General features: G+C 44.2%; 1 protein-coding gene and 3 non-coding genes across 4 annotated transcripts in view; 3 read left to right on the top strand and 1 right to left on the bottom strand.

Annotated features, from left to right (window-relative positions):
- Nucleotides 1–27,476, top strand: part of VAC14 (VAC14 component of PIKFYVE complex) — a 70,584-nt gene that overhangs the window by 8,296 nt on the left and 34,812 nt on the right. The window contains exons 5-10 of the mRNA XM_077453539.1: nucleotides 337–444; nucleotides 1,082–1,191; nucleotides 1,705–1,811; nucleotides 6,407–6,541; nucleotides 6,624–6,767; nucleotides 17,257–17,317. Of these exons, the coding sequence (XP_077309665.1) occupies nucleotides 337–444; nucleotides 1,082–1,191; nucleotides 1,705–1,811; nucleotides 6,407–6,541; nucleotides 6,624–6,767; nucleotides 17,257–17,317 (665 nt within the window). The remainder of the gene's footprint in view (nucleotides 1–336; nucleotides 445–1,081; nucleotides 1,192–1,704; nucleotides 1,812–6,406; nucleotides 6,542–6,623; nucleotides 6,768–17,256; nucleotides 17,318–27,476) is intronic.
- On the bottom strand, nucleotides 10,183–10,253 carry TRNAG-GCC (transfer RNA glycine (anticodon GCC)). The gene has a single exon. It is a non-coding gene; the product is annotated as a tRNA-Gly (tRNA).
- TRNAG-GCC (transfer RNA glycine (anticodon GCC)) lies at nucleotides 10,406–10,476 on the top strand. The gene has a single exon. It is a non-coding gene; the product is annotated as a tRNA-Gly (tRNA).
- Nucleotides 16,987–17,057, top strand: TRNAG-GCC (transfer RNA glycine (anticodon GCC)). Its single transcript has one exon. It is a non-coding gene; the product is annotated as a tRNA-Gly (tRNA).

The following is a 27,476-nucleotide window of genomic DNA, read 5'->3' as shown; positions in this document are numbered from 1 at the left end:
GGTGATCTAGGCCCTGACAAGATGATCCTATGTCCCAGATTGATGTGAGGTTCAAGGAAAAAAATGTTTCATACCTCGTAGCATGACCCCATAATGTCACCTCTTAGCGTGATTTCATAGAATGATCTAATGGCATCATCTCATAGCGTTACCTTACAATGGGACCTCCTAGCATGATCTCATAAAATTATTTAATATTGTGAATTTTATGTTAAATGCAGTATTCAGTAATCAAAGTCCATCCGAGAAGAGCATGGATGGCAGTAATATGTTGTACTGTGAGGGGTGTCAGTATGATGGCTGCTATCATGTCAGTTACTCAGCTCATCATTGCAGGATATTGTGACGGAAAGTAACAAGTTTGATCTGGTCAGTTTTGTTCCTCTTCTGCGTGAGAGAATCTACTCCAACAACCAATATGCCCGACAGTTCATCATCTCCTGGGTAAGTGTTCATTGTTAGTTCCTCCGTCTACAGAATATTCCACCGCTTTTATTCAGTTGATTATTAGATTTAATGGCCAATAGGTCCGGGGGGGGGGGGGTCCTCTGTTTTCCTGGAGGAGGGAGGATTGTACAGAATTGTGGAGCGTGGTGGCATCTTAAGGTATCTCCTGGAATGATGGGGCTGTAATAGGGCCTGGTGACTTTATGGAATTGTAACCCTATAGTGAGTTCATGGGAGTGGGTCCTGGGGTGACTCTTGGTATTTTAGCACTGTAGTGAGGTCCTGCAGGGGACTTTCCGAATTAGTTTGACTACAGTGGGGTTGTGGTAAAAGTCTGCTATTTTGGGGCTGTAATGGGGTTTTGTGTTTGGCGGATTCTTGTAGTGATGTAGCACCATTGGGGTCCTGGGAGATCTTCTGGAATAGTGGGGCTGTAGTGGTGTCCAGTGAGAACTTTGTAGTGAGATCATGGGGTTGCCCTCTTGAAATGGGGGGGGGGGGGTGGTGGGTTCTTGGTGGTGCTGTAGTGGGGGGGGAGCTTGTAGGCTTTTGGATTAGTGGGGTCCGGGGGGGTGTCTCTTGCAGTACAAAGTCTTTGGATGATGGTGTTAAATGTTGCTTGCTCTGCTCTCAGATTCTGGTGTTGGAGTCGGTTCCAGACATTAATCTGTTGGAGTATTTGCCAGAAATTCTGGATGGACTCTTCCAGATACTTGGAGATAACAGTAAAGAGATCCGGAAGATGTAAGTAAATGAGGATTTTGTGGGCTCCCTTTCAGGGCTCCTTAATCTCACCAGAACTGCGTAAATACAGCTGATTAAAACCATAAAAAAGGTGTCTATCTTCATTTCGGGCTGCAAAACAACAAAATTTGATTATTTTAAAGGGGGTGGGTTTTTTTTGTTTTGTTTTTTATACCCACTGTATTTGTGCTGTATTGTATTCACAAATTTCACAACTGTTGGTTGACTGCATATTCTGCTTTATTCTTTAATTAAAAGCTAAGTGAAAGAATCATTAGCTGGGCTTATAAGGAAGGTGAGTGACTGCAATTCTCACCAACCATTCAGAATCACATTTGGAACTCTATTCCCGAATTACTTGAAAAGGTGGATCTAGAAGCAGATTGTTGTATTCACATTTACTGGATGTTATTGGATATTGTGCTATTAGTCTGCCATAGTCCCTGCCTGGTGAGGAGGACATGCAGGGACTAGGAGGATGGGCAAGGACTGACTTTGGGTCCCCTCTTGCAGGTGTGAGGTTTCCCTGGGAGAATTCCTGAAGGAAATAAAGAAGCTTCCGGAAACTGTGAAGTTTGCAGAAATGGCCAACATCCTCGTCATTCACTGCCAGTCCTCGGGTAGGTCCTTCCAGTCTGGTTCAGGTTTTATATATTCTGATATTTTAAAGGAAGTCCTGTATCGGGAGTGCTGGAGAGATTTTTGTGCTTCCCCCTCTAATGCCCCGTACACACGAGCGGACTTTTTGACATCAAAGGTCCGACTGAACAATTCCGGCAGACCATTCAATCGTGTGTGGGCTGCAGCGGACTTTATATTTGTAAAAATCCGACAGACTTTAGAAATGGAACATGTTTCAAATTTTTCCGCCGGACCCAGTTCCTACTGAGAAATCCGCTCGTGTATATGCTAGTCCGACGGACAAAAACCGACGCTAGGGCAGCTATTGGCTACTGGCTATGAACTTCCTTATTCTAGTTCGGTCGTACGTCATTGTGTTAGAATCCGTCTGACTTTGGTGTGATTGTGTGTGGCCAAGTCCGTTCATTCGGAAAGTCCGTCAGAACTCTGTCAGACCTAGTCCCTCAAAGTCCGGTCGTGTGTACGCGGCATTACACTGGTTTTGTTTGTGTATTACGTGCACTTGTATTGCATCATCAATTTAGGCAGCTCAAAATTTTTGGAGCCAATTAACCTACCAGCATATCTTTGGAGTGTGGGAGGAAACACGCACAGAGAGAACATGACCTGCCCCCTTCATTCGTTAGATTTCAGTTCTTTCAACAAGGCTTAAAGGCTTAGGTTACCTGTTCACCTTTTTATTTTCTCTAAATTCCAGCTCCCTATGTACCAATATAGCATTAATGTACTTCTTCTGCAAAAATAACAGCACTTTTCATTTATTTTACACATATTTACCTCCACTGGCTTCATGGCTGCATAAAATCTCTGCTCCATTATTTCTGTCTTACTTCCTGGACAGACTATAGGTCATGACAGAGGAAGGAGTTGACCAGCTGATCTCATTAGCACATACCCTGCATCATCTACCCTCAGCTGGTCAACTCCTTCCTGTGTCATGACCTATAGTCTGTCCAGGAAGTAAGACAGAAATAATGGAGCAGAGATTTTATGCAGCCATGAAGCCAGTGGAGGCAAGTATGTGTAAAATAAATGGAAAGTGGTTTTATTTTTGCAAAAGAAGTACATTAATGCTATATAGGTACATATATTGAAGCCAGTGAGGTAACCATGCGTAGAATAAATGGAAGGCTGTTTTATTTTTGCAAAAGAAGTACATTAACCACTTCCCATGAAACAATGTCCCTGTATGTCGTTTTTGAGGAAGTGAAGCTTGCAGTTGCAGCCCGGTATCGTGTGTGGGTTTTTTTATTTTTTTATTTTTTATGTTTTTTGTTTTTTAGAGCTGGAGGACAGCTTTCTGATAACAACCGATGCGGCTCAACAGCCCTAGTCTCTCTTCCCACCGAGAGAGACTCGAGCGACCAGCTGGCACATCCGGCTGGCTGGAGTCCCGAAAAAAAAAGCCAGAATTTGCTTTGATCGGGTCTCCAATGTAGTAGCCCGGAAGCGACGTGCCTTCCGGTTTGCTCGGCTGCCAATGGCACCGATTAAAAAATCCCTTGTATTCAGAAATGCAGATTTTGCAATTTTGAATGCTGTTAAGTGCAAAGGAGGGATTTGGGGTCTTCTAGACCCCAGATCCCCCCATAAAGAGTACCTGTCACTGCCTATTACTGTCACAAGGGATGTTTACATTCCTTGTGACAGCAATAAAAGTGATCAGATTTTTTATTTTTTTAAAGGGACAGTGTAAAAGAAGAAAAACCTTTTTAACTGCTTGCAAACCGCCGGCTGTCAAATGCCAGCCAGGTGGTGCGGCTCTCGTGGCGGGATGCCGTCATATGACGGCCTTCCGTTTAAACAGGGAATGCGTGCGATCGTGCGTGCACATCCCTGTTCCTTCGGTGGCGGCGTGTCACGGAGACACCGCTTGCCACCGAGGGGGGTGAACAGCCATTGGGTATGGCTGTTTACCACGTGATCGGCCGCGATGAAGTCATGGCCGATCACAGATGGTTACACCCCCACTGTGCACAGCGCTTGTGCGCGATCACGTCGGTGGTGTATTCCCGGGAACACTGCTCATCACAGACGCTGGTAAACGGCCATTGGCCGGCTGTTTACCCACGTAATCGGCTGTGGTTGTGCCTTTAACAGCCGATCACTAAATGTAAACAAACCGCGGTAACGAAATGTTACCGGGTTCTCCTCCTCGCACACGATCGGTGTGTGAGGAGGAGATTGCGGTAACATCTCGTTACCGCTTACAGTGTACACCAATCACACTGATTGCCGCCCCCCCCCCCCCCCCCCAATAAAGAGAACCTGTCACTCACAGGCCATCAGAGTACCCGAGTACCTGTCACCAGGCCATCAGAGTACCCGAGTACCTATTTGCAGCCGTGTCTCATAGAATATACGTTGGGGTGTTTGCTTTCCAAAATGGGGTCATTTTGGGGGTAATTCCATTGTCCTGGTGCTCCTGAACCTTCAAAAGCGTGATGGGTAGGAATGAAATCAGATGTGTAATTTATGCTCCTAGAACGCCTGAAGGTACTACTTCAATGTTCGGCCTCTGTATGTGACCAGGCTGTTTAAAAGTCCTACACATGTGGTATCGCCATACTCGGGAGGAGTAGCAGAATGTGTTTTGGGGTGTAATTTTTTTTTTCTATATACATGCCATGTGGTAGAAATATCTTATCTTATAAATTGACAACTTTGTGTAAAAAAAAATTGCCTCATAGATTATACATTGGGGTGTTTGCTTTCCAAAATGGGGTAGTTTTGTGGGCCATTCCATTATCCTGGTGCTCCAGGGCCTTCAAAAGTGTAATAGGTGGTTGTGAAATAAGATGTCATTTTTGCTCCTAGAACGTCTGAAGGTGCCACTTCAATGTTGGTGCTCTGTATGTGGCCAGGCTGTGTAAAAGTCTCACACATGTGGTATCGCCGTACTCGGGAAGAGTAGCAGAATGTATTTTGGGGTGTAATTTGTTGTATGCATATGCTGTGTGTGAGAAATAACCTGATAATATGACTATTTTGTAAAAAAAAAATAAAAAAAAATAAAAAATCTTAATTTTGCAAAGAATTGTGGGAAAAAATGACAACTTAAAAAAATTCACCATGCTACTTACTTAATACCTTGGAATGTCTACTTTCTAAAAAGGGTAATTTGGGGGGTATTTGTACTTTCCTGACTTGTTAGTGTCTCAAGAAATGAGATACACCTGATGTACTGAAGGCCTGATCAGATGTGATCAATTTTCAGCGATTGGCACCATAGTTTATAGACTCTATAACTTTCAGAAAGACCAAATAATATATACTAATGTGGGTTATTTTTACCAAAGATATGTAGCAGTATAAATTTTGGCCAAAATTTATGAAGAAAAATTACTAATTGGCAAAATTTTATGGCAGAAACAAAGAAAAATGCATTTTTTTCACAAAAATTAAATTTTTATTTGTTTTGTTTTTTATTTATAGCACAAAAAATAAAAAACCCACTAGTGATTAAATACCACTAAAAGAAAGCTCTATTTGTGTGGAAAAAAGGACGCAAGTTTCATATGGGTACAGTGTTGCATGACTGAGTAATTGTCATTCAAACTGTGAGAGCGCTGAAAGCTGAAAATTGGTCTGGACAGGAAGGGGGTGTAAGTGCACTGTATTGAGGTGGTTAAAGCATCCCCGCGCACTAACAAGCGCACATAAATTGTGCCCGTAAATGTAAACTGTATTCAAATCACACCTGTCAGTTATCGCTACAATCGCCAGAGTGGGAGCAAGAATTCTAGCAAAAGACCTCCCCTGTAACTCTAAACTGGTAACCGTTAATCTCCATAGGCAATGCTTTAAAAAAATGTAAGTACTGTAGTTTGTCGCCATTCCATGAGTGTGCGCAATTTTAACAGTAACATGTTGGGTATCCATTTCATCCTCCACAATATACAAAAAAAATTGGACTAACTTTACCATTTCAGCTTTTTTTATTTAGTGAAGTGTATTTTTTTTTTTTTCCCTCTGCGCAAATACCGTGTGACATAAAAATATTGCAATGACTGGCATTTTATTCTCCAGAGTCTTTGATATATATTTATATATGTTTGGGTGTTCTAAGTAATTATTATTATTTATTTATTTTTTAGCAAAAATTTACAAATTTTAACTTGTAAACAAGTGTCAGAAATAGGCTTGGTCTAGAAGTGATTAATGCTATATTTGTACATAGGGGAGCTGGAATTTAAAAAAAAAAAATATATATATATATAATATATATATAATATCATTTTTTTTTTTTTTTTAAAGTGAACTTTGTCCTTCAATAACATGGTATGCCTTTTTAATGAATGGCAGCAAAGTGCATGTCATGGCACTGAGAAAAACTGCAGAATATAGCGATATCTGCTCTTCAATATAAATCAAGCATGAAGAATAATAGTCCTTCCTTCACCCACTCTCAACCTGCTGTTACTGATCTGGCACAATGTCATGGCAGGGAAGTGTTCCTCTGGGGGGTGGCGTTGGGGAACATGTGTGGGCAGGGGTTGGGATGGTTGGTTTGAGGTGTAAGTTGGGTCCCTTGCTAGGCCTGTACTGTCATTCACTTTCTGTCCATCCACAGATGATCTGATCCAGCTCACTGCCATGTCCTGGATGAGGGAGTTCCTGCAGCTGGCGGGAAGGGTGATGCTGCCTTATTCTTCTGGGATTCTGACCGCCGTGCTGCCCTGCCTGTCTTACGATGACCGCAAGAAGAGTATCCTTTGTCTGTGGGGGGGAGCACAGTATGGTGGCAGTTATGTGATCTGTCTTCTTTCCTTATATAACTTCCTCCGCAGACATTAAGGAGGTGGCGAATGTTTGTAATCAGAGCCTGATGAAGCTGATCACCCCGGAAGATGACGAGACGGACGACATAAGTCTTTTACCGAGTGCCCCACCGGAGGAGGATTCCAGCACGCACCTGGAGACTGACGGAAAAGGTAAGGGCATCTGATTCTTGTGGGGTAATGGGCTCATCCAATCCCTGCATGCGGTCTGTGTAGTGTGGGGTGACGGTCTCATGGCATATGAGAATGATCACTGTGCACAGTGTGTGCGGGGGACGATCATGTGATCCCGATGCACAATGTGGGAAGATCAGTGAAGATCCGTGAAACTGTGATGAATCAGTCACTTCAGGACATGAGGATTTTGGGACATCCCTGTGTATGTATAGCAGGAACTTTGTTCTTTTGGTCAGGTCAAATCAGTCGGAATTCCTTCACAAGCTGCTTGAGCTATATGCAGGTATCCGGATCAGCATATACTTAGCAGGGGCTTTGAAGGTCGGATGATCGCAGGGCTATCATGCAATGTGGCCTGGGGGCGGGGGGGATTTGAAGGAAAGGGACCCCGCATTGTGTTCTTGGGACACGAGGCCCTGCATCATGGCACTTTTCAGATCTGAGTGGTCTCTGCAAAGCATTTTCTGGATACCAAGCAATGGCACAGCCATGTCTTCCTATCACTTTGTGGGTTGGCTCTTTGGGCTGAGAGATGCATTGTTTATGAGCATGTTGGGTGTTTAGAATCCCCAATTTGCTGTCAATTTACCACAGAAAGGGTTATTGCTGAGGGACTGAATGCTGAAATCGTCCACAAGGTAGAACTTGGCACACTCTTGTTCCCACCAGTCAGGTTGGTCTTTCATGCCCGCTTACAGTGACCTGGTCACCACTGGCTTCCTGAACCTCTGCTGATTCCTGACTACTCGGGGTCTGGACTTGTACCCTGAGCTACGATGTCCCTGCTTTGCAGTGTGACATGTCAGGTTCCCAACGCACAAGGAGAACCTTCCCTCTGTACTGAGTCCCGCCAGCTCTCCATCTCGTAACGATCCTGGGACTGCACCCACTGAATAGCCTGACACTTGACAACTTGGGAATGTTTCTTCTGCTTGAGTTTGACATTCTTGCAGATGTTCTTAGTTCTGTCAGGTGTGGCCCTCTTCTCAGTTCCATGTTGAGGAGAATTCACTGCAGTCATGCATGATTTTGTTTGTCAGACCTCAGAGGTCTTAAGCGTACTTCATGCCTTCCCCTGCAGAATCATTGTCTGATTATGCTTGGGCCTCAGAGCCTTCAGCAACCAAAGCCTTGTGTGATGCCAAACCTCTAAAGCAGAGGTCTCAAACTGGTGGCCCTCTAGCTGTTGAAAAAGTCCCATGAGGCATTGCAAGGCTGACAGTTAAGAGCAAGACTCCCAAAGGCAATGGCACGATGGGACTTGTAGTTTCGCAACATCTGGAGGGCCACCAGTTTGAGACCCCTGCTCTAAAGTCCGTGATGGACAATGTTGCCCCTGAGGGCTTAGAGACCGTTTCGGCTCTAATTGATGTGGGTCATGCTGCTGTACAACTTGAGGATAAGCCTACGGCTTCAAGTATTCTTGCCAGTCTAGGCTCTTTTGGGGGCCCTCAGATCTCAAGACCTTTTCCAGTGAACAAGCTGGTTTCAGCTGGTCTTCATTGGGACTCCTGACAAGCTGTTCACATCTTTTGATCATTTAGTAGCCCTGTATTCGTATAAGGAGTCCTTTGTTAGGAAGTGAGCTGTTCCTGGGCAATATCCAATCTTCTCAAGATGCTGATTATCCTCGTGGAGGAATGGTTTGAGATCTTCTCCAAGACTTTATTTTCTCTGGCAGGTCCTGCCAGGGCTGTGATGCTAGTCTGTCAGACTTGAGTTGATTGGACTAAGGCTATGAGACTGCATTCACACCTGAGCTTTTTCAGCTCGTAAAACGCCTGAAAAATGGCCAACAAGCAAAATCCCATTCATTTCAATGGCACCTGTTCACATATGAGCATTTTGTCACCTGAAGCAAAACACCTGAAAAACACCCTAAGCTCAAAAAAGACCATGAGCTTCTTTGGGGCAGATCACAGGTGGTTTCCTTCCTTTTACATTGGTGACCTGAACAAAATCGCGATTAAAAGCTCGACTTTCCGACCTTCCGTTTTTGAGGATGCCCCACAGATGCTCAATAGGTTTTAGGTCTGGAGACATGCTTGGCCAGTCCATCACCTTTACCCTCAGCTTCTTTAGCAAGGCAGCGGTTGCCTTGGAGGTGTGTTTGGGGTCATTATCATGTTGGAATACTGCCCTGAGGCCCAGTCTCTGAAGGGAGGGGATCATTCTCTGTTTCAGTATAATTTGGGTCTGCTGTGTATGTAGGGGAGTCTGTAGTCTCTGCTCTGTATGTGGGTGGGGGGAGGAGCACTGTGGTCTCTGCTGTGTATCTGTGGGTGGGGTGGTCTGTTGTTTCTGCTGTATTTGTAGGGGGTGGGGTGTCTGTGGTCTCTATGTAAGGGGGGTGCACACCTGTGGTCTCTGCTGTGTATATGTGGGTGGGGGATCTGTGGTCTCCCGGTGTATGTAAAGGGGTGGGGGGGATCTGTGGTCTCCCCGGTGTATGTAAAGGGGTGGGGGGGGATCTGTGGTCTCCCCGGTGTATGTAAAGGGGTGGGGGGGATCTGTGGTCTCCCCGGTGTATGTAAAGGGGTGGGGGGGATCTGTGGTCTCCCCCGTGTATGTAAAGGGGTGGGGGGGATCTGTGGTCTCCCCCGTGTATGTAAAGGGGTGGGGGGGGATCTGTGGTCTCCCCCGTGTATGTAAAGGGGTGGGGGGGGGATCTGTGGTCTCCCCCGTGTATGTAAAGGGGTGGGGGGGATCTGTGGTCTCCCCCGTGTATGTAAAGGGGTGGGGGGGATCTGTGGTCTCCCCCGTGTATGTAAAGGGGTGGGGGGGATCTGTGGTCTCCCCCGTGTATGTAAAGGGGTGGGGGGGATCTGTGGTCTCCCCCGTGTATGTAAAGGGGTGGGGGATCTGTGGTCTCCCCCGTGTATGTAAAGGGGTGGGGGATCTGTGGTCTCCCCCGTGTATGTAAAGGGGTGGGGGATCTGTGGTCTCCCCCGTGTATGTAAAGGGGTGGGGGGATCTGTGGTCTCCCCCGTGTATGTAAAGGGGTGGGGGGGTCTATGGTCTCCCCCGTGTATGTAAGGGGCGGGGGGGGGTCTGTGGTCTCCCCCGTGTATGTAAGGGGCGGGGGGGGGTCTGTGGTCTCTCCCGTGTATGTAAGGGGTGGGGGATTGGGTCTGTGTATTTGTGCTGGACGTGGCTTCTTGTTGTCCTTTTACCTGGTGAAGGCACCCTTATATATACTGTATGTTATGGGCTCATGTTCTGAAGCAGAGGTGCATGGTAATGATTTGGTGAATAATGCTGGGTTATCTTCATCATTTCTGACAGAAGTGTAATGTATGTGTATGTATAATGAAGTGTAGTCACTGCCTGCTGAGTGTGGATTGTTTTGTGCTATAAAAAAAATGTAAGTTATTGGCAACAAAACAATCCTTGCATTGGCCGGGAATCGAACCCGGGCCTCCCGCGTGGCAGGCGAGAATTCTACCACTGAACCACCAATGCTGCAGATGTTGGGAGTTCTTGGCTTTTGCAACAAGTACTAACACAGATGTGCCACATCAGCAGAGTTTGGCTTGAAGATTTCTGGCATGGTCTCCTATAGTCCTACTGTGTGAGTTCAGACTCTGAGTACATCCAGGTGCATCTTGTGAGAAGCATTGGTGGTTCAGTGGTAGAATTCTCGCCTGCCACGCGGGAGGCCCGGGTTCGATTCCCGGCCAATGCAAACCGCAATTTTATTTTTACAATGCAAATTAGACTTTTATTTTTCTATCGAGTTTGTATGAATTTTAGAGTTATTCCGTTTTTAACCAGAATATTTGAATTTTAAAGGATCAGATAATACGGGTGATTTCCTTCTTTGTGGTTGGGTTCCTCATATGGACATCATGGTCTTTTTAGGTAGTCAGTGGAACTATCACGTGTGTACTTGCACTATGGCCTTGATAAACGAATGTCTCTGTCCGATTTTTTTAAAATATCTTGCCTCCTACTTGTCTAACCTGGATGGACGCATGGAAAGGATTTCTGTTCATCTTGAGTTGGCTTTGAGGCTTCAAAAAGGAGTCCTCCGTATCTCTACTCCTCAAATTATTTCTGATAATGCTTATGTCCTATAGAAATATTCCTGTTTTTTACTAACGGTTTACCGCCATACACAGTTTTGTTTGAACTTTGTTATTTAAAGAACATTCCTTCAATTTTCTATTTGTTAGTGGGGTCAACCAACATTCATTTTCAACTTGGAATTTCCGACCAACAACGTTTTTTTGTCAGAAAATTTGAGAACCTGCTCTCAAACATTTGTGGCCGGAAATTCCGACAGCAAATGTCCGAAGGAGCATACACACGGTCGAAATTTCCAACAACAAGCTCGCATCCAACATTTCTCGTCGGAAAATCCAACCGTGTGTACAAGGCATAAGAGTTGGTAGAATAAACCCAACAATCAACTGGAAGAGTGTGAATGATGGAGACAATGATGGTCTAGGTCAGGGATATGCAATTAGCAGACCTCCAGCTTTGCAGAACTACAGGTCCCATGAGGCATAGCAAGATTCTGACAGCCAGAAGCATGAGACCCAGAGGCAGAGGCATGATGGGACTTGTAGTTTTGCAACAGCTGGAGGTCCACTAATTGCATATCCCTGGTCTAGGTTGAAGTTAATGTTGCCTTGTTCTGGAGGATGACCTGACAGCTCTAACACGACATTCATATCCTTTAAAAGAAAGTCTTGAATGGTACTCTGACCTAATGGGGCCATTACAAAAAAAAAGTTTCTCCTTTTTATGGAAGTACAAGTGTATTTATGATTTGGCTGGGCCACGGCCCAGAACGTTGCATCCTCTTCGGCGAGCACCCCCATTGTCCATTCACATCCGATCCAAAGGATAAATCGGCCTCGAGGGGTCGATATTGCGGGCTTCCTCCTGGACAGGTAAGTGTTCTTATTAAAGTCAGCAGTTAGTGTTTGTAGCTGCTGACTTAAAAAAAATAAATAAATAAATAAATATATATATATAAATATATTTGCGGCTGGAACACCGCACTCTTCTAGGGCTCAAGCAGTACTCTCCTAGGTTGACCCTCGCCTCCATTCCAAAGGTTGGCCTTTTCCTTTTGGAGAAGATGACTGAAACCTGAAGGAAACGTGCCCATAAAATATAAGGTCTCGGAATGAAGTATGCAAGATAATCAGAATTGCACAACAGTCAACAAAAAAGAGACTTTGCCTTTCTAACAGGTCAATAAGTCCGCACTATTATCTGGAGTATTGTAGTGTGAGGCTAGTGGGACTGAAACGGTGAGCATAAAGCATGGTCTCCTTAGGTTAAAGAAGGTAGCGTCAACCCATTACGGTAGTATCGGACATGTCAAGTGAGACTTTTACCCTGAGTGCGGCAGATGCTGGTATTCTCAGTCTTGATGCATATGCACCATCAGCAAGACCCAGCTGCACGTATCTCCATACATCTGTAAAGATTCTCATTTCCCCAACTCGTGGTATATCTAGTAGTAGTTGGTCACATTCAGCCGGAAGACATTTTTTTTTTTTTTTTTTAATCAAGCCACTTTTTCCATTCTAATATTCGGAAGACACCTTAGAAGTGTAGTGAGGGATTCAAAGACTTGTGCATTGAGGAGCCAAAACAAATAAATTGCCCAACATAGGAGGGCAAATTCTACAGGACTGTTGTAAAGCGGGAGTAAACCCAGTTTCAAAAAACATTTACATTTCCCGGCATGCCGGAAATGCTAACGTTCACATTGATTGTGCTCTCAACCAAACTTTCAAACCATCCAATGGCTAGTTTCATAACTGATCACATGTGCAGCATTATGGCAGATGAAGAATTATTAGAGGCCAAGATGGCAGCTTCCTTGACTGAAAACGATAGAAGGGTTTACTTCCACTTTAAGGAATAAGGACATTCTTTCCAGGACACAGAGGTCACATCTTGAATTGGAGAAAGGCTGGTTCGCAAGAAGCATGAAAGTGGCCATCCACAACAAACATGAAAAACCCTCGGTGAACAGGGGTGGGGAACCTTCAACACGATCTTCCACTTATAATAGAAACATAGAAAAGTAATGTCAGAAAAGAGACCGAGTGGTCCATCAAGTCTGCCGATAGGTTTTGTTTTTTGTTTGTTTTATACGTATTTTATTTTTTTCATTCACTTTTTTGTGTGAGTATAGTTCTGTTTGTCCCAAGTATTCTTGAAGCCATTTACTGTTGATTGTCTCACTACCTCTGCTGGAAGTTTATTCCAAACATCAACTACCCTTTCTGTAAAATGATATTTTCTGAGATCAGTGAACTGTTCTCCAGTTCGTTTTGAGGTCATGTACCTTTGTTCTTGATTTTGGTTTCATATTGAAAAAGCTTCCTCTTAATGTAGTTTAAAGGTTTAAGTCATGACAGACTGGAGTGTGACTGGGGGGGGGTGTGAGTTTGGGTTCCACAACCTTCAAACCTCCCATCCTGTTAGACAATAAACATCTTCCTTGACACACGACGTAGTAATTGGTTGGGTGAAGGTGTTGGTACGAAGTATAAACAGAAAAGTCAGTGCTACTACCCATACACCACATAGATAGCAGAGCTCCATGTGCTTGATCCACAGTCGCTGGCTGAGTAGAAAAGTTAAAGCGGGAGTCCGCCGGGACTTCGCGTTTTTTTTTTTTTTTTTTTTTCTTTTTTTAAAGCCGGCAGCTACAAATACTGCAGCTGCTGACTTTTAAAATAGTGACACTTACCTGTCCAGCGCGCCCGTGATGTCGGCACCCGAAGACGATCTCTAGATCGTCTCTCGGGTGCTGCCGCCGCCGCCGCCATCTTGGGTATGGGAATCAGGAAATGGAGCCTTTCGGCTTCATTTCCCGGTTCCCTACTGTGCATGCGCGAGTCGCGCTGCGCAATAAGGACGGTCCCCGCTGCCTCTGGGATCTATGTGTTTCCCAGCAGGCAGCGGGGCACTTGCGGAAAGGGGCGGGCACTTGCGGAAAGGGGTGTAATCTACGCCCCTTTCCGCAGAGAGCTATCCCGGAAGTGGGTGCAGATACCTGTACTGTACAGGTATCTGCACCCCCCTCCCCCCTGAAAGGTGCCAATTGTGGCGCCGTAGGGTTCCGATGAGCGGAAGGTCCACTTTAGGGTGGACCTTCGCTTTAAAGAGTGGGCTATGGCGCTAAACCCAATTCGTGTGCAACTTGTGCATATAAGTGTATGCGCATCAAATTTACCAGTGCTATCAAACTTGTATGTAAAGTGCTAGTGCTGTGGTAACCCGTCTATATTCTACTTCTATTGCAATTTTAGAAAATCCTACCAACAGGAACAAGTGCAGAAAATACATATATCAAGGTAAAAATGAAAATAGAAATAAAAAAAATAAAATAAAAAAAAATAATTCACATGTGCAATTAAATTAATCTCGGCAATCATGCAAAATTCATGCAGCAAAATAATAATAAAGTCCTTAGAAATATCCTTTGATGTGAAAAAACTTTTCCAAAATCGCTTTCAGAAATCACTGAAAAATCGCATGCTGCAGTACTTCAAGAGATGATAGTAAAGTGGGGTGACTAATGCAAAACAGTCAATATAGAGAGGAAACCTTCATCCCCGGTGCGCCACTCAGTAGTGTGGAAATGTGATTGCTCTCACCAGATCCAGTCCCCTCGAGGGGTTAATCAGGCCTTCACAATGTAAGCCACTGTGTTGCTATTAAAACGCTGCTGCTGGTGCGCTGGGAGAGTGTTCACTTCTCATTTCATATGTACTCCGTGGTTATATGCATGGGGGGAAGAGAAGCATATCCATGGTGCAAGTACGTTTTTTTTAAAAGCTTTTATTAGGTATTAAAAAGAAGGTACTCACATTATGTTCAAAAGCAATGTGCGTATATAAAAAAAACAGTAAAACGAAAGTAAACTCCGCCGTCTGCTACTGCTGCTGGCTATGGTGAAGGTGCACGTACGTCTTCTGGCTCCAGGAGACGTCACTCTGACAAAACGCGTAGGGCGTGGCCACGTACGTGCACCTTCACCATAGCCAGCAGCAGTAGCGGACGGCGGAGTTTACTTTTCGTTTTACTGTTTACTGATTAACCCCTCGAGGGGACTGGATCTGGTGAGAGCAATCACATTTCCACACTACTGAGTGGCGCACCGGGGATGAAGGTTTCCTCTCTATATTGACTGTTTTGCATTAGTCACCCCACTTTACTATCATCTCTTGACGTACTGCAGCATGCGATTTTTCAGTGATTTCTGAAAGCGATTTTGGAAAAGTTTTTTCACATCAAAGGATATTTCTAAGGACTTTATTTTTATTTTGCTGCATGAATTTTGCATGATTGCCGAGATTAATTTAATTGCACATGTGAATTCTTTTTTTTTATTTTTTTTTTTTTTTTATTTCTATTTTTATTTTTACCTTGATATATGTATTTTCTGCACTTGTTCCTGTTGGTAGGATTTTCTAAAATTGAAATAGAAGTAGAATATAGACGGGTTACCACCGCACTAGCACTTTACGTATAAGTTTGATAGGACTGGTAAATTTGATGCGCATACACTTATATGCACAAGTTGCACACGAATTGGGTTTAGCGCCATAGCCCACTCTTTAACTTTTCACTTCATACCTCCATCCCTTTACTTAAAGGTGGGAGGATTCAGGCATAGGCAGCTCTAACCCTTGATTAGTGTCTTTATCCACACTTTTATTTATTTATTTATTTATTCACCTTTGTCACAGTTTTTTGATCACAGATTAAGAAAATAGTCCGTAGCGCGACTTTATTCATTTATGCTGGCTGAGTAGAGTCGTGTAGAAAAAAACGATCCGCACTCCGGTTGTTGCTCTTAAAATTTCTTCATTTTATTGAATAGCCACAGTGAACAAATGCAGATTAAGGCAGTTGACGTGTTTCGGCCTATAAGGCCTTAGTCATAACCACCTAGTGCTGGTGTTGGTGCTACTTATGTGGATATAAATGTTTGGGGTATGTTCCTTGCACTAGAACTGAAGAAGTGGGTTGGAGAAACGACACAACATCTTTAACATTTAAGAACAAGTTCAGTTGAATGTGATTTGACTTTCTCTAGCTGTCCCCATATGGTCTCATCTCCTATTCAGGCATCCTGACACTATGGTGGGATGATGTACCGTATATACTCGAGTATAGGCCGACCCGAATATAAGCCGAGGCCCCCAATTTACCCCCAAAAAAACTGGCAAACTTATTGACTCGTGTATAAGCCGAGGGTGAGACATGCCTGTCCATCCCTGTGTGTGTGTCCGTCCATCCCTGTGTGTCCGTCCATCCCTGTGTGTCCGTCCATCCCTGTGTGTCCGTCCATCCATCCCTGTGTGTGTGTGTGTCCATCCATCCATCCATCCCTGTGTGTGTGTGTCTCCATCCATCCATCCATCCATCCATCCCTGTGTGTGTGTGTGTCTCCATCCATCCATCCATCCATCCCTGTGTGTGTGTGTCTCCATCCATCCATCCATCCATCCATCCATCCCTGTGTGTGTGTGTCTCCATCCGTGTGTGTGTGTGTGTGTGTGTGTGTGTCCAGCCTACCTGTGTCCCGAGCCTTTGTCCCGAGCCTCCGTCCCGTGTCGTGCCTTGCCTTCGTCCCGTCCCGTCCTGTCCTGTCCCGTGCCGTGCCTTGCCTTGCCTCCGTCCCGTGCCCTCTTCGTCGGTGGCCATTGTAAAATTCAAAAGCCGCGCCTCCTCCTTCGCCTGTGATAGGCGGAACACTGAATTTCCCAGCAGCCTGTGTTCCGCCTATCACGGACGTCGTATCATCCTCGTCCGTAGTACGAGGATGAGAAGATGCCCGTGATAGGCGGAACACAGGCTGCTGGGAAATTCAGTGTTCCGCCTATCACAGGCGAAGGCGGAGCCGGAGGCGCGGCTTTTGAATCATAGAATGGCCGCTGTCTGTCTGCTCGACACGCTGATCGAGCGGGCAGACAGCGATGACTCGAGTATAAGCCGAGGGGGGCACTTTCAGCCTCAAAAAAGAGGCTGAAAATCTCGGCTTATACTCGAGTATATACGGTAACTAAAACTTGGGAAGGGCTCCACAATTTAACACCTTTTTTTTTTTTTTTCTCTTGGACAATCCGCATCAAATTCCATGGTGATTGGATGAAGGCGTGTGTGCGTTATATGTGCCCATATGGTCTCCTCTCCTCCAGCAATGCTGCGTGAAGCATTGGTGGTTCAGTGGTAGAATTCTCGCCTGCCACGCGGGAGGCCCGGGTTCGATTCCCGGCCAATGCAAACAATATTTTCAATTACAGATCAATCTTTGTTAAAGTATTTTTGCCTGTAGCTTTGCATTTAAATGTATTCAGGAATCACACCAGCTGTTGTAAGGATTTCAGTACTGTGAGGCCGGATTCTGTGCTGGAAATTTCAGTATGTGTGTTGCGTTTGTCCTGTCTGCTTATTGAACCTGACCCTGTCTGTCTGTCTACAGGAATTCTGGACACCACTGCAGACTCCAGCCCGGATAACATCAGTGTGCTGGCCCCCAGGAGGTGAGGAGGGACTATGGGAAATTTTTAGGTTTTTTTTTTATTAGCACTTTCTCGGGTTACATGGCCAGTACTGGTCTGCCTTGTCTGGGCCCTGTCCGGGTCTCGTCAGGTCCTGCACTCCAGTTTGCTCTCCTTTTGTTTCCTGTTAATAGAGGATTGAACTTGTAACTTGTTTAGTTGAGCTTCCTACTCCATGCTAAATGCACAAAAATGTTTATTTATAAATAACCCCTTTTTGATGGTTCCTGACACCTTTCAAAAGATTTTAACCTTGAAGGTATTGCATGGGCTTCTGGATCTTGTGATCACTGTGATTGGCTGTCACGATCATCATGTGATCAGGAGCCCCCTGATTGTCACTGTGTGACCAAGACTTGTCACAGTGCTGGGGGAATGCGACTGTGCATGCTCCCGACATAAAACACTGACCTGGCCGCACAGAATGAAGCCCACCTCTATGCTGTGACATATACACTATATTACCAATAGTATTGGGACACCTGCCTTTACATGCACATCAACATTAATGTCACCCCAGTCTTAGTCCGTAGGGTTGAATATTGAGTTGGCCCACCCTTTGCAGCTATAATGGCTTCAACTCTTCTATGAAGGTTCTCCACAAGGTTTAGGAGTGTGTCTATGGGAATGTTTGACTATTCTTCCAGAATCGCATTTGTTGTGAGGTGCACTGATGTTGGGCGGGAAGGCCTGGCTCGCAGTCTCCGTTCAAATTCAGTCCAAAGGTTTTCTAATGGGTTGATGTCAGGACTCTGTGCAGGCCAGTCAAGTTCCTCCACCCCAAACTTGCTCATCCCATGTCTTTATGGACCTTGCTTTGTGCACTGGTGCGGAGTCATGTTGGAACAGGAAGGGGCTTTTTTCCAAACTGTTCCCATAAAGTTGGGAGCATGAAATTGTCCAAAATGTCTTTGTATGCTGACGCTTTAAGTGTTCCCTTCACTGAAACTAAGGGACTAAACCCAACCCCGAAAAACAATCCCACACCATAACCCCCCCTCCACCAAATGATTTGGACCAGTGCACAAAGCAAGGCTCATAAAATACATGGATGAGCAAGTTTGAGGTGGAGGAACTTGACTGGCCTGCACAGAGTCCTGACCTCTGGAGCATATTAGTGCTCCTCATCAGTGCCCATCAATGCAGCCCCATCAGTGAACATGATTTAGTTGGGTACAGCGTAGCATGACCGCGCAATTTGTTATTCAAAGGGCAGGAAGCTGTACAAGTGCCCTGTATTGAAGTGGTTAAAAAAACAAAAAAAATCGAATTTATTTACTAATGCTAAAACAGCATAAGCATTAAAAAAAGTCAGTTAGTTGAGAGCGAAGTTATGCTTTAAGCCGGGCACAGATGGAGCAGTTTTCTTTCCTGCAACCAAGGGTTGCAGGAAACCAAATTGCTTAATTTCCCCCATCAACGCAGTAGTTAGGGGGAATCCCTCCTGCAGGGCTATTGTGTTCTCCCGGAGGGGTAACCCAGTGTTTATTGCTAGCGGCTATAAGAGCTGATAACAATAATTGCATGTAAAATCAAACAGGCTGGTTGTAACCAAGTTGATCGATCAGCTTGGGTACATTCAGCCTGCTCTTTCAAGGTTTAAATATCGTCCAGTTCCTGAGGGACCAACCGATATTCAAACTATGGTCTATGGCCGTCTTGTTGTGAGGATATATAGAAAACAGCCTTAAGGCAAATCTGTGCACTGCTCATACACATCAAAGAAACAGGTTCCCTTCAATTCCCCCCCCCCCCCCATGTGTTCAGCCACCCTGTGTAATCTCCCAATCAGTCGCATTGTAGCTTTCAACACCTCGCCATATGACAGCCCTGACACTTGGTGATTGGCCCAGCACTGTCATGTGGAGTGAGTCACGTGATCCTCAGTACCTGGAAGTACCGGTTATCTCTTTGCTCTCAGAGGCAGAGCGGTTGTGCGGAGTGATCGAAAAGTAGAGGTACTCCTGGGGGGCATTAAAGAGAACCTGTTGGGTCATTTGGTATGGGAAGAACACAAGTTTGCTTTAATTTTGGGTTCATTTAGTTTTTTCGGGATGGTCGGTATTGATGGCCATTTGGTCATTTGCCTTTAATAAATCTCTAGCTGTTCTGTAGATTCTTGTTATCGGTAGGCCACATATTGAAAGCAGCCGATGTGACCTGCTGGGCCTGCCGGGGTGCCTGCGGTGAGGACAGTGAATTATTGATGGATCCAGGCTGTGTGAGACGAGGACACGGGAGGAGGAGAGGCCCAGATTTCATCTTATGGGGTTGTGTGACTGATGAAGAAATATACTCTAAAGCCTCGTACACACGATTTGACTTTCTGATGGGAATTTTTGGATGTCAGGTTGTTGGCGGTAAATTCGACCGTGTGTACGCTCCATCCGACAATTATTGTTGGACTTTCTGCCAACATTATGTTGGCTAGCATGTTCTCAAATTTTCCACCAACAAATGTGTGTTGTCTGACTTTCCGCTTGTGTGTACACAAGTCCGTCGGACCAAAGTACAAACACGCATGCGAGGAAGCAAGGACGAGCGAGGCAGAAGCGGTCGGTCTTGTAAACTAGTGTTCGTAATGGAGAATTGACATTCTTGACGCGGCAAATTATGAGATGTTGAAATGCAGCGCACATTCTCTTCTTTTTTTTTTTCTAGTGATATCAAGATTCAAGAATAATATTATTATGATTTAATTTTTTTTGCTCAAGTTACCACAACACCATTATCCCGTCGTGTTTTTTTTTTTTTTAGATCAAAGGTACAACTATGTTGGTGTCCCTTGTCGATTTTACATTGTATTTTTTAAAATGTAACTGCCTACTCTCAAACTGTCATTTTGAAGTAAAACACATAGCCAAGTATTATTTTCCACAATTTTTTTTATTGTGCATGAAAAAAAGAAAAACACATAAAATTAGACATCTGCCAATAGAACTTAACCAAAAAGTGCATTATATGCATCCAAAAATATAGAAAATATACCAAATCAAATCATTATTCAACCAAAAAATGAAATAAAAGCCTCACGCATGTGTCCTGCTTCTTAATATATGGGGTCAACAATGCCAAGAGTTTGTGAAAGCAGGGGTCCGTCATCCGGAGATAATTCCGAAAATCATCCAGATTATTCTCCTGGAGCTCCCGCAGCAAAGGCATATGACATAATTGGTCACAATTAATAAATCGACCAGTTTTTGGTCCAAGAAATCTTCCTCCACCTACTTGTTCCTGGACTTGGGTCAAAGCAATAACTCCAAGGCCAATAACCAGTTCCCGACCGACGCACGCCGATGTACGTCGGCAGAATGGCACGGGCAGGCATATTGGCGTACAGGTACGTCCAATTTTCAATGCCGCCCTGCCATCGCTCGCATTCCGGCGTGCTCGCGTGCCAGTCAGGACCCCTGTGAGTCCGGTCGCGGGACCCGCGGAATCGATCGGGGCGGCCGAATGAAGAAATGCCATTGTAAACAGAATTTCCCCATTCTGCCTAGCAACTAGTGACGCTGATCTCTGCTCCATGTGATTGGAGCAGAGATCAGTGTTCACTAAATGAAAGCCCAGCCCCCACACAGTTAGTAACACACCCCTAGGAACACTTAACCCCTACACTGCCACCCACTGGTTAACCCCTTCACTGCCGGTGTCATTTACACAGGAATCACTGCATTTATATAGCAGTGATTGCTGTATAACTGACAATGGTCCCAAAAATGTCCGATGTGTCCGCCGCAATGTCACAGTCACAATAAAAATCGCTGATTGCCACCATTGCTAGTAAAAAAAAAAAAATTATTAATAAAAATGCCATAAAACTATCCCCTATTTTGTAAACGCTATAACTTTTGCGCAAACCAATCAATAATTGCTTATTGTGATTTTTTTTTTTTTTTTTAACCAAAAATATGTAGAAGAATATGTATTGACCTAAACTGAGGGGGAAAAAATGTTTTTTTATATATTTTTAGGGGATATTTATTATGACAAAAAGTAAAAAATAATGCGTTTTTTTTTTTTTTTTTTTTTCAAAATTGTCGCTCTATTTTTGTTTATAGTGCAAAAAATAAAAACGGCAGAGGTGATCAAATACCACCAAAAGAAAGCTTTATTGGTGGGAAAAAAAGGACGTACATTTTGTTTGGGAGCCACATCGCACGACCGCGCAATTGTCAGTTAAATCGACGCAGTGCCACAAAAAGTGGTCTGGTCTTTGACCAGCAAAATGGTCCGGTCTGTAAGTGGATAATAAATAACACGTTATCTCCTCCAATTCCGCAACATGGCTGGTTGACGAACAGATGTTTAGAAACTGAAAGGCGAGAACAGAAAAGCACAAATCAACAATCGCCAAACTTCTAACACGAAATTAGCAGAAGAAGCCCAAAGGGCGGAGCATGACAATTGAACGTCCTCCTTTATCGGCTCATAGTATGTCACTACATTCGTGTTTGTTGGCCGATTAATTCCTTGCCATTTGTATGCAAGACAAGTTCCTGGCCAATGCCCTTCAGACAAAACTCTGAGGTTTTGTCTGCAAAAAAACTGATCGTGTGTACGAGGCTTTAGAGTTCATCCATTTAAAGTGGACTGTCATTCTCTCTCTTATGGCTTGTTCACAGATGTACCGAAGGGCTCTGCCCACCCTTCAGGTCCTGGCAAAGAACTTTGGCACAGCTCAAAGACAGCTTCTGTAATAACAGTCTTTATGTATGTGCGATTTCCGTTATGTATGTGCGATTTCCGTTATGTATGTGTGATTTCCCCTGCTCGTGCACAAATGTTCCAGGAACCCATGTTCTACAGATGTGCTACAAGGCTCACTGAGGACATAAAGCTCTATGGCATACCTGTGCATGTGCAAAATCCGGGAGGAGGGGAGTTTTCATGGTTAAAGCAGAACTCTGAATAAACCGTTAAATACATAGATGAAATATAGTGGCTGATTTAACTGCCAAAGGATGTATCTTTCTGTCCATCCAGTCCTGAGATTTACACAGCTCTGGTAGAGCAGGAGACCTCATTTTCTTGTACTGCAGTTAAGCATCACAGCCTGGCCACCTTTCTACCCGCAATCTGTGATAGGACAGGTGATCTCTCTTCTGTTGGCATGTTCCTTGTCAAACACATTTGTGTGCAGGATGCCAGTTGCCCCCATTTAGTTTGCTCTGTGCACTTTTTACTTAAACATTTCCCAGATTACCTCATGGTGGCAATAGTTAAAATTGAGGGCAAGTGGTGGCACCACTTGCCCTCAATTTTAACCAATGATGGGGATGGAGGCAGTTACCCCTTTGGTCCCTGCCTCATTTAAAGTCCCAAAATTTATTTTCTTCTCATTATAAACCATGGTGGCAATAGTGGACCATGCTTGCATAATGTGCCTTAAAACAGCCGCTTGTAGTCTCCGAAACCATTGTGATTTGGTGACAACACAGAGCCACAATTGTGAGGCAGGAATAGACCGTTGTCATCCTGTCACAAGGAAGTTCCTGAAGAAATTGCTTTATGGCAGGATCACTAGTTTTTGGATTTATTGAATGCTGCAGACTTGTGGTAAATACCTTGAAAACTACTTTTGAAGTGACCTCAATATGGTAAATCTTCTATGAGATTTTAGTTATTGGGTTTACATCTACTTTAAAGTGCATTACTGCCTGTTGGCCACCCGGTGGTGCTTAAGCACCATTGATGTGACTGTAGTGCTATATGATGTGTATAGCGAGGAAGGCAAGTAGTACTGCCTGATAGCGGCTGGGTGGTGCTGATAGGCCTTTGATATGGCTGGTTCACTGTATGATGTGTAGAGGGGAAGGCACGCACATTCTGATATTTGTGCTCATGTTGGAGTGTGTAGAGTGCTGCAAATGGGATGTATTATTCAGGATTTATATAGCGCCAACAGTTTGCGCAGCGCTTTACAATATGAGGGCAGACAGTACACTTGCAATACAAATCAATACAGGAGGGATCAGAGGGCCCTGCTCGTTAGAGCTTACAATCTAGAAGATGCAGGTTTTATGCTTTCTGCTCCCCGTCAGTGCGGTCGGTGTAGTATGCACATGTCCTGCTTGTTGGTGGGCAGGCAGCTCAGGCAGAGCAATGTCTCTTCAGTGTTCATTCTGAATCTATAGCTGTAAAAAAAAAAAAAAAAAAAAATATATATATATATATATATATATATATATATATATATATATATATATATATATATATATATATATATATATATATATATATATATATATATATATATAATAAAAAGCGTTCTCTAATCCATATGTAAGCTTTCTCACACACACACAATAAATCGGTGTTGGTCTGGATGTGACTTTTAAAGGTGCTCATGTGAGCATGAAGTTGGACAGACTGATAGATCGTGTCCCTTGTGTCATTCTATCTTTCTATCATTTACATTCTGACGTACCGGTTTTGTATTTTTGCTATTGATTGAGAAAATCCCAATGAGCTCCGGAATTCCGAGACCCTGAAGTGATCCGTCTACTCCTGGGCTCTAGAAGGTGATAAGTCTGTTCTGGAGTTCTGAGGCTTTGCAAGATGAGCCATCCGCTCTGAAATTCCAGGACTCTGGAATGCGATCTGTCCGCTCTGAAATTCCAGGACTCTGGAAGGCGATCTGTCCGCTCTGAAATTCCAGGACTCTGGAAGGCGATCTGTCCGCTCTGAAATTCCAGGACTCTGGAAGGCGATCTGTCCGCTCTGAAATTCCAGGACTCTGGAAGGCGATCTGTCCGCTCTGAAATTCCAGGACTCTGGAAGGCGATCTGTCCGCTCTGAAATTCCAGGACTCTGGAAGGCGATCTGTCCGCTCTGAAATTCCAGGACTCTGGAAGGCGATCTGTCCGCTCTGAAATTCCAGGACTCTGGAAGGCGATCTGTCCGCTCTGAAATTCCAGGACTCTGGAAGGCGATCTGTCCGCTCTGAATTTCTGGGTCTTTGGAAGATGATCCATCTGCTCTGGAGTCCTGGGGATCTTGAAGGTGGTCTATCTACTCTGGAAGGTGGAATTTCTGGACTCTAGAAGGTCCTCCATCTGCTCCAAATCTCTGTAATTTTAGTCTGCTGCAAAATTCGGAGAATCTGGAAAGAGGCCCAGGTCTCTGGAAGGTGAGCCATCTGCTCCTACATTTTCAGCCCTCTAGAAGGTGATCCCTGTGATCTGGAACTCTGGATGGTGATCCAACTGCTCTGGAATTCCAAGTCTATGGAAGGTGATCGATCTGCTCCAGGGCTCTAGAAGGTGATCCATCTTCTCGGGAATTCCAGGTCTCTGGAAGGTGGTTCAATATGAATAGTCTGCTCCAAATATCGGAGAATCTGGAATTCCAGGTCTTTGGAATGTGATCCCTGTGCTCCAGGACTCTGGAAGATGATCCATCTGCTCAGGAATTTCGGGACTCTGGAAGGTCATCCATCTGCCTCGGTTGTCTGGAATATCAATATTATTATTATACAGGATTTATAGGGCAGACGGTACAGTTACATTACAATTTAATGCAGGAGGAATCAGAGGGCCCTACTCATTAGAGGAGGATCGGTCTGTTCCAAAATTCTGAGAATCTGGAAGGTGATCTGTGTGCTCTGGAAGGTGGTATTCCTGGACTCTGGAAGGTCCTCTTTTTCTGGAATCCTGAGACTTTTTTTTTTTTTTTTTCTTTTTTTGAAGTCATCCATCTACTCTGGGTCTGTGGAATATGATTACACTGCTTCAAAACTCAAAGAATCTGGATGGAGGTCTGTCTGCTCTGGAATTCCAGGTCTATGGAAAGTAATCCATCTGCACCAGGTCTCTGGAAGGTAATCCATCTACTCTGGAATTCCATGTCTATGGAAGGTTATCTGTCCCCTTTGGGTCTCTGGTAGGTAATCCATTTGCTCCAGAACTTTGGAAGGTGATCTGTTTTGCTCTGGAATTCTTTGACTTTGGAATGTGATCTACTTTGGATCTTTGCTGTCCCTGTTGGTGGTCCTGTGAGCAGATTCTGAAATCTGCTGTATGATGCACACGTCAGATTGGTCATACACCTTACAATCTGCTCTGTTACTATTATCTCTCTCGCTCTCTCATGCTCGTGCTCTCTCATGCGCGCCGCTCTCGCGCTCTCTCTCGCTCTCGATCAATTTTTATGTATCTGTTCCCTGACGTGAAATTGGAATAATTGCCGTGACGCCTTGTTGTGCTCTCAGATCCTGTTATAAATGGATGTGATGTCGTTTGCTCAAATATCCAACCATTTATAAATGACGGTGATTGTCGTTCGCTCAGATCTCAGGCGTTTATAAATAAAGGCAGTGTTGTGAGGACGTTCACACGACTTTCACTTGTTTTTTTTTCCTCTGTCATTCTGGCACAATAGCCTCCACATTGAATGAACCTGTCCCCTTAATCGCTGTTTGTGGCGTAAATCTTTCCAGCGTGAGACGCGGTGAATGGATGACAGATAAAAGCGAGTCTCTCTGGGGTGTCATTTCCCTCCCCGGGTCGTCATGTGACCCCCCCTACACACACACACATTGGCTACGTCTAGAAAAATTCCTGCCATTTCCACAACAATGAGACACTTAGCATGACAACAAGCTGATTAAACGACGCCTGATCGTCTCTTCCGGTGAAGAAGTGATTAATTGGGCTCGTTAACCCCGCGGCTGCTGGCTATCCATCTGGGATCAGTGATGGCTCCAGCTGTACGGTCATAGACCAGGATGTCTGGGTGTCTAGTGCGGTCTGCGATGGAGCGACACATCGCTAAACTCTGCAGAGGAGACAAATGGCAGGAACGCAAACCTACTTTTTATTATCTGTGGACAAAAAAAAATGTATAGTTTTTTTGAGCACTGTTATTTCAAAAACCATTCAAATTTTACTGTAAATAAAAATTTAACGCTAGAATTTGTTCTAAAATTTACACTAAAAATTAGATTTCTGGTTTCAAATAAAAGAAAATAAACGGGTAGAAAAATAATTAAGCTAAAAAAAATAATAATGCTGAACAATAGGTAAGGGGAGGAAGGAGTTATTTTATGACTGATTAATGGGGGTTAATTAGGAATACCCCTTTTTAGTAAAAAAAAAAAAAGTGTCTTGTGAGGTCTTTAAGTGATGTTATGTGTTGGTGGAAGGTCACACAATACAATGGCTATAGCAGACAGTTTTTGTTTTATCCAGCTGTATTTACTAGAGCAACTTATAACATCCCAACATGTCAGAAAAAAATTAAAAATTCAAAAACGGAATCATTGAGTTTTGAAAAAGGATCTCCCCCTTCTGTCTGTAAAAGGATCACCTCAATTTTTAGTCTCCTCTGACCATAAGGCCCCATTCACACCAGAGCATAGTGTTTTCAGACAGAAAATCGCGTGCTTTTATGGCGTGTTTTTTGTGGTGTTTTTACCGTGATTTAGCAGCGTTTTTACTGCGATTTTGCAGTGTGTTTTGCTGCGATTTTGTGCAGGACAAAAGGTCACCAATGTAAAAAGAAGAAAAATGACCAAATCTACCCGATTCGAGCGACAAAAAAGGGCCCAGAACTTGTTTGAGCTTCAGACGTTCATCTTCAGGAGACTTGGAGTGGAGATGTGAACCATCTCCATTGAGAATAATAGATTATAGCTTCAGGTTTTGAGCTATAAAACGGTCAGCTGTGAATGGGGCCTAACACCCTTTTCCATGTGGCCTCAGAGTCTTCAAGGTGCTTTTAAGGTGGTCAGATGAGACAAAAATTTAATTATTTGACCTCAACACTAAACGATATGTCTGGCGGAAATCCAATACAGCTCACCATTCCTACAGTAAAGCATGAAGGTGGTGATATCCTATTGTGGGGGTGTTTCTCTGCAGCAGCGACTGGAGCACTTGTCAGGATAGAAAGAAAAATAGATGGGGCAAAATACTATTAAATTTAAGTTGTCAATGGGAAGAAGGTTTACCTTCCAACATGACAATGACCCAAAGCACACAGAGAAAATGATCACACAGTGGTTGAAGGAGAAAAAAGGTGAGTGTCCTGGCATGGTCTAGTCAGACTTTTTAAACCCCATTGAAAATCTGGGGATCGACTTGAAGGCTGCAGTCCACAAACGGTCACCATCAAATTTAACTGAACTTGAGGAGTTCTG

The sequence above is a fragment of the Lithobates pipiens genome, unplaced genomic scaffold (genome assembly GCF_037356315.1).
Source record: "Lithobates pipiens isolate NorthernLeopardFrog02 unplaced genomic scaffold, aLitPip1_a1.2 Scaffold_10, whole genome shotgun sequence".
NCBI lineage: Eukaryota > Metazoa > Chordata > Amphibia > Anura > Ranidae > Lithobates > Lithobates pipiens.
Note: the sequence above shows the minus strand (reverse complement) of the source record. Positions and strands in the feature narration are given on the sequence as shown.